General features: G+C 33.6%; 1 protein-coding gene and 1 non-coding gene across 3 annotated transcripts; both read right to left on the minus strand.

The window, feature by feature from the left end:
* Nucleotides 1-1,399: 1,399 nt before the first annotated feature.
* On the minus strand, nt 1,400-6,498 carry LOC107873480. Of its 2 annotated transcripts, none has more exons than XM_016720338.2 (4): nt 6,254-6,498; nt 5,108-5,222; nt 2,006-2,463; nt 1,400-1,758 (listed from the first exon to the last, which is right to left on the minus strand). In XM_016720338.2, exons 1-3 carry the CDS (start codon nt 6,259-6,261, stop codon nt 2,011-2,013), a joined length of 576 nt encoding a protein of 191 aa, XP_016575824.1. In that variant the 5' UTR covers nt 6,262-6,498; the 3' UTR covers nt 1,400-1,758; nt 2,006-2,010. The 2 variants fall into 2 exon arrangements, with proteins under 2 accessions (XP_016575824.1, XP_016575825.1); XM_016720339.2 differs by having other exon boundaries at nt 5,108-5,204; nt 6,254-6,482.
* Nucleotides 5,612-5,715, minus strand: LOC124899922. Its single transcript, XR_007057482.1, has one exon. It is a non-coding gene; the product is annotated as a small nucleolar RNA snoR103 (small nucleolar RNA).
* Nucleotides 6,499-6,807: the final 309 nt, after the last annotated feature.

The following is a 6,807-nucleotide window of genomic DNA, read 5'->3' on the forward strand; positions in this document are numbered from 1 at the left end:
CATCATGACCTGAGAAATCAAATCGTGATATAAGTAACGCCAACCTAGTTAAATACAAACTGAAAATATTTTAATTTGAATAAATAGTGAAAAAATATTTTGTCCTTCAAATTTCAAATTTTGACGATGAATATATTCTACTTTTTAAGGCGATCGTAATTTTGTCAATAAACTATGACTTTCAGTGACCAGAATAATTTGCCCCTAAATAGTCTACTACCTACAAATTAATTTTTAGCCAATTATTACATTTTATAGTGACTATTTTATTTTATAGCTACAAAATTGTAAAAAAAAAAAAAAAAAAAAAAAAAAGGCAAAATTGTCACTACATTATACATTTTGGAACGAAAAGAGAATTCGCATGTAAAAAGTAATTTTTAATGATGAAATAATGTTTGTTCAACGATGAAATATATATAAGATTATAGACAAATGATATTATCCCTAATTAAAATACATAATTGGTGATGTATCAATTTCGTGGGTATTCCCAAAATCTCTAGACGAAAATATACTATTATCTACAAAATATTATAATTTTGATGACGAACAAATTTGTCTTAGATGTTATACAATTGGAGATGAAAAATATCTCCGTAATTAATACAACTCTATTTAGTGACGAAATGCTAAGTCGTCGTTGTATACATTTAGTGACACGTGATTTAGGGACGAAAAAGTGACGAATTATTTTTGTCACAAAAATTCGTTTGTGATGAAATGTGAGTTTTAAGTGACAAAATCATGTCACTAATAATTTAATTTGTTGTAGTACACATTTTATATGAATGGATTGTAATCCAATCCATTTTAGCTTAATCCATCTTTAATTCATCCAAATTCAATCCAATTCAATTCACTCATTTGCCACCCCTACGTCAACATACAATATTATAAGTTTATTGTAAAATTTGTATCAATCTTCGCATAAAAGTATATTACAATACACGAGACGTTAATACACACTTCTTCACTTATCTTACAAAATTGTACAAAAATTGATTTGTGTCCTATGAACGTCAACCCACGAAAACATCATCAAAGAGCTGAAATCTTCATTGAATAACTTCAAATTTTAACTACTTCAAAACAAGACACCAATGAACCTCAATCATCAAACAAGATACCAATGAACCTCAATCATCAATTTGTCAAAAATTTCAACAATCATAAAACTTATAAATGAGTTTTCAAGCTTTTAGAAACCCCAACAATAGAGTTTTAAATTTTTCACGTTACTTGACCAAAAATGTTTAAATCTATGACGATAAACATGAATATAAGTCTTAACAGTGTCTAAGTAAAGAAAATGAAAATGAAAATCCCAAACTAAGAAATTATTGCCAATTTTCCAAGTATTCAATATTTATGCAAAAGGGGTAAAGAGAGTAAGATCTGAAAATATGGACTCATTTTTATTCTAAGTTCGAGTCAAGCACTATAGTGTGTAAAATCACTCTTCCCAATTGAATTTACATTCTTCCTCACAATCTTACATGATCTTTATAACTAAGGTAACATTTTGTCAATAAAAGAAACAGAAATATGTAAACCTACACTTCATTCTTCCAATTCGAGTTCAATAGTCGTAGACCAAGCCGCACAGTTGTATTGGTAGTTATGTACTAGTAAGACCCTGATGTTGCTCCCTACGTTGGTCTATGGAGCTTCTGATGATGACAAAAGAACAAAAGATGAAATCGTACAATGAGAATACTATCCATGTATAAGCAGCATGATTGGGGCATCCAAAGCCTGTATTATAGATTTCAACAACTGTATGTTAGGGAATACATATATACCATCCAGATCAAGGCTTCACACTACTTGGTCTTCTCTAGTAAAGATGGCGTAGGTTGACCAATCAATCAGAAAAAAGTGAGTAAGCCAGCCTTATCCACAAAGAGGGGCTTATGAAAATCTCAGACTAATAGAAATACTAAGTAAACTAGAATAAGGGTTCCTAATTAATATATTTGGATACAACGGATAGACATAGTACCTTTTTCAGTCAAGATAAACTTTGATGTCGATACCATTATCAATGAGGGACTGAACAACTGCTCTAATTTTCCCTTCAAATTTGTCCCTATCTCGAGGTGTATAAGAAGCGGTGTATACATCAGCCTCTCTTGCCCTGTCGGCCAAAATCTGTCCAACTGACAAGCATGCAGGAATATCACTTCGTGATTTGAGCACTGCCTTGATATCTTTGGAGTTTGTACCAGCTACTGCAACCTGTTTGCATGTAACTCTATGGGTGATTGATGCTGAAACAAAGCGCTTTGATATGAAAACATCAAGTGTGAACGGTTCCATGTACGCTACTGTCCGTTGCTTGAAAGAAACATGCTTGTTTGGGTTCTTCGATTTTTTCCCCTTCTGGTAAGTGTACGGCCGGCTATTGTCATCATCAATGAAATCTTCCACCCCGAAAAAGCTTCTAGGTGCTAAACCAGGCTGCCAAACAAAGCAACAAACATATTCAGGGGGGCACTATATCAAAAATATCTGGGTCCATCTATATAAGAAGCTATAAATCCAAGTAGAGATTTAGTTTGGTTGTTCATCACACATATGCCAAGCGCCATACTTAGAAAACATAAATGCAGGTAATTGTATGTGTGGAACCACATAATTTCACAGATGAAGAAGAACTTTTATCTTCTAACACTTGCTAAGGAATTACTAACATTTTATCAGTACAGCGGTTCTACAAGGACAAAAGAAACGCAATCACTTTACAATGTACATACACATCATGTGCTAGCACACTGAAGCACCACATCGTGATACTTGAATGCTATTTTTTCTCTTCTTCACATCCCTCTTATTCTGCAAAAATGCATGGAACAAAGGAGAACAGTTTTTGGTATTACAAAAAGCCCCATGCATTCATCAAAGGAGGAGGAACCCCACACTTCTAATATAAGCACAAGTGCACAACCGTGGCAAGGAAGTCACAAGTATACAAAGCAGTATGCGGGGCTGACATCAAGTGCTACACATATGGAGCCAACAATTTTTCACTTCTCTCTCATTCTCAAAAGACATTCCTTATCATTCTTTTCCCAGGTGAAAGAGTCATTCCTTATTTTTTAAGTGAACAACAGGAATCAGTTCAAGCTCCATTCCGAGGCAGCAAATGAATGATGGATTCAGATTTTTAATGTATTTGGTTTGTTTTAGATTTTGGTGAATATCCAATCTAAAAGCTTAAAGGATTTGTACTCCCATTCTACAATCTCTTCCCTTAACACAATCAAAACTTATCTTTTTCCTGAAGATGCAGAGCATGTCTGCTTTATTAATTATACAACTGTGAAAAGATAAAGCTCATTAAAGAGACATAATGTCAGAACTTTTTATTATAGCTAGTTTCTCTAGAGACCAAATTCACCCATTCATCTAGTCTGTACATCAATTCACTACAACCTTGTACGATATCACATACAGTTAACACTAAAAATGCTGAGTTTCTACTTTATTGGCTTGTTTTTCTCAATTAAGCAATCACATATACACATAACAAGCATTTATATATATAATCATCCTGACCACAGAAAGGAACAAACTGATTCTTCAACCAAGCGAAACCAACAATAAAGAATTCATTTCAACAAAATGGTGGTTGCCTCAAAATGCTTAATGTCCAAGGTATGATTATTCCATTAGATTATAAAATGCATAGCAAGTAAGAAACAACAAAATATTCTTTACAAATCAGAAACGGCCTACATTCTCAAGAACCTACTTTTGCAGTTTCACCTTTTCATAGTTGCATGAGTCTATTATACAGAGTATCTTCCCAGTTACTTAACACTATATGGAACATCTTTTCATTTAAATATGTCTTAATGAATATCAAAATACCACTAAGGCATACCTCTTTTGCCTTGATGTGAGATCTTCACAGTAATTACTCCACTTTTACATAGTTCAAAAATTTCTCAAACACCTCTGTACGTAACTCCATTATTCGAAGTCTAACAACAACAACATGCTCAGTGTATTCCCACATAGTGGGGTCGGGGAGGGTAAAGTATACGCAGTCCATACCACTACCTCCGAAGAAGTAGAGAGGTTGTTTCTGATAGACCCCCGGCTCAGGACAAAAAAGACAGTAAACAAAGCCGTAATAAAACATGAAACAAGATGAAATAACAGAAATATTAAACGCACAGAGTAGTACTATACACTATCTAACCGAAAGCACACACCTCACCCAGACCCTCCGAACCAGAAACTCCAACCTACGTGCATAGCCCTATGACTGCTAGCATGGCTACACCAAAGCAATCCTATCTACTAGCTGTGACTCACTCACACGAACTAGCCCTCTAACCTAATTCGAGTCCTCCATACTTTCCTACCTAGGGTCATGTCCTCCGTAAGTTATAACTGCTCAATGTCATGTCTAATCACCTCCCTCCAGTATTTCTTCGGCCTACCTCTAACCCGCCTGAAACCATCCATAGCCAACCTCTCACACCTACGAACTGGGGCATCTGTGCCCCTCTTCAAAGGATAAAACTATTCAAATTTATTTAATCTCTAATTATATGCAACTGGCAAAACTAGATAATCAAACTTGGGATGGAAGGAGAACAATGTCGGTAAACGTAGATTTGTTAAAGAGTCTAGAGTCTCTTGAGAACAATAACTCTTGACGCACTTGAGCTTTTATCTCAATTTGAAATTGACACTCTGAAGCGACTGAGTTCAGTCCAACAAGCCTTTTATGGAACCAAGAAGGTCATACTGATTCCAATGTAATTTGTGGCATTCCTACAACAATAATCACCTGTCATCTTACCCCGAGAGACATTTGTATGGAGGTTACGATGCACTCTTATGCATTTGTTTTACATAAAGACCGTCTTTGTTTGACCAGTAGATAAACACACCACTGTTTAAACAAGAAAACTGGGAATTAACTAGTGGTTTAGCTTAGATTTAAATAGCTCATGCCCTATTGGAAAACCATTCAAGTCAACAAGGCAGAAGCAAAAATAATCGCTCTCTTTCCATCCAAAGTTATGTAATGCACATACAAAAATAGAAAGGTTACATGAAGTAGTAGCATCAAGACAAATCATTTTACCTTTGAAGTATGAAAGCCACTAATTTGCGCACATAGAGAAGGTCTCATCTTCAGAGCTCCTCGATCGCACAACATTTCAGAAACTAGTTTCAGCATACTCCCATATAAAAGAGACCTTCAATTGATATGCCAGAGTATTAGTTCGTTAATTCTAATACAGTCCCACAAAATAGATAAGCTGGGTTCCAGAATGCAACACACACATAGAAAATACACTCTCTATCCCAAATACACACTTACTTATTAACGATGCAATTAATTCCATTACAGAGTTTTTCCATCCACATAATTCAAGAAAAAACTCAAATCAACTAACAATTCAAATTTAAGTTGGGTTGTGGACAAAGCAAAATACATAAAGAGGATTCATACGGCCAAACCGAACTAGTTTGAAATTGACACTTAGTTGATTGATTAGTATTTGAATTTAAAAGTTTGATTACGTAATTTTCTATTGAACAAACTTAATTCCTTTTATCGGTAATTAATGAGAATTTCAATGTTAGTACTTAGTAGGGTCTTTATGGGCAATCAATTACTCATTGGCTGCCCACCTAAAGCCTACCAATCGTTCTTCATCACATTTATAATATAGAAAAACTCTACTTCTTAAATTCCACGTTCAATGCAACACGAAATGGGACACAGGGAACAGAAAGTGAATAACACTAATATCAATATACTCGCACTCATCTGTTTCATTTTAATTGAAACATGTTGACTTGACAATCTGTTAAGAAAAAATATTTATTCGGGGTTTATTTTATCTAAATTAAACTTACTACTTATACATTGAAAAAAAAAATTGACTACTAATATTTTATATAGTTATTTAATGATGAAATAGTATTGGAAGAAAATGATAGATTTCATAAATTGGATAAGTAAATTGAAACAACTATCTTTAGTAAGAGCCGATTAAAATGAAAAAGGGATTATTAAAATGCATTAGCAGTAAAACAAGAAGTTGGTATTAGTGAGGCATTTCACCAAACAGCTGGCAGACATACACCAACCAAATATTTCGTCAACTATAACACTAACTTAGATACATCAAAATGATAAATCAATGAAGATAGAACAAGCGGAACGCAATGAAGGACAAAGTTTTGATAATTAATTGTAGACAGAAGAAGAACATATCACCTTTCCATGCAATGTCACCGGTTTCTTTTACTCCTCTTCCTCAAAGAAGGAAAATTGTCCTAAACTGTTTTGTATGTATATTTATTGAAGAATAGGCTGAAAGGCCCATCTGAAGTGGGCCGTTTTTTAGTACTGTCAGGGTCTTGATTCCTGGTTAAGGTGGGGTCTCGAGTCTCATGTTCCGAGATCAATATTGAGACTCTACGGGAAATTACATGGATCACCTAAGTAAGCGGCTTTGGATTTTTGATAGAAAAGTCTTTACACTATCCTTTATGTATAGTGTAAATATAATTTTTGTGCTTAAATATTTTTAAGCTTTTCATTCTCATTTATCTCTCAACTTCTCTTTTAATTTTATTTTTAAAAAAAAAATTATCTTAACTTTTTTTTTTTAATTCATTGGTCTTAATCTTTAGTTTTAAATTTTTTTTACTTTTTTATCATTTCTCAATTTTTCTTTTTATTTTTCTCAAACTTTATTTTTATTTTTATTTCTCATGTTTGTTTTTCTCAATCTTTTTTCTTTACTTTTTTTGTTATTTATTCTTCTC

The sequence above is a fragment of the Capsicum annuum genome, chromosome 6, assembly GCF_002878395.1.
Source record: "Capsicum annuum cultivar UCD-10X-F1 chromosome 6, UCD10Xv1.1, whole genome shotgun sequence".
NCBI classification, from domain to species: Eukaryota; Viridiplantae; Streptophyta; class Magnoliopsida; order Solanales; family Solanaceae; genus Capsicum; species Capsicum annuum.

Bases quoted from the DNA above. Each gene is read 5' to 3' on its own strand.
- LOC107873480 (XM_016720338.2), bottom strand. The intron at 2,464-5,107 runs GTAAAATGATTT...TTTGTTTGGCAG, and splicing joins GTGGCTTTCATACTTCAAAG to CCTGGTTTAGCACCTAGAAG.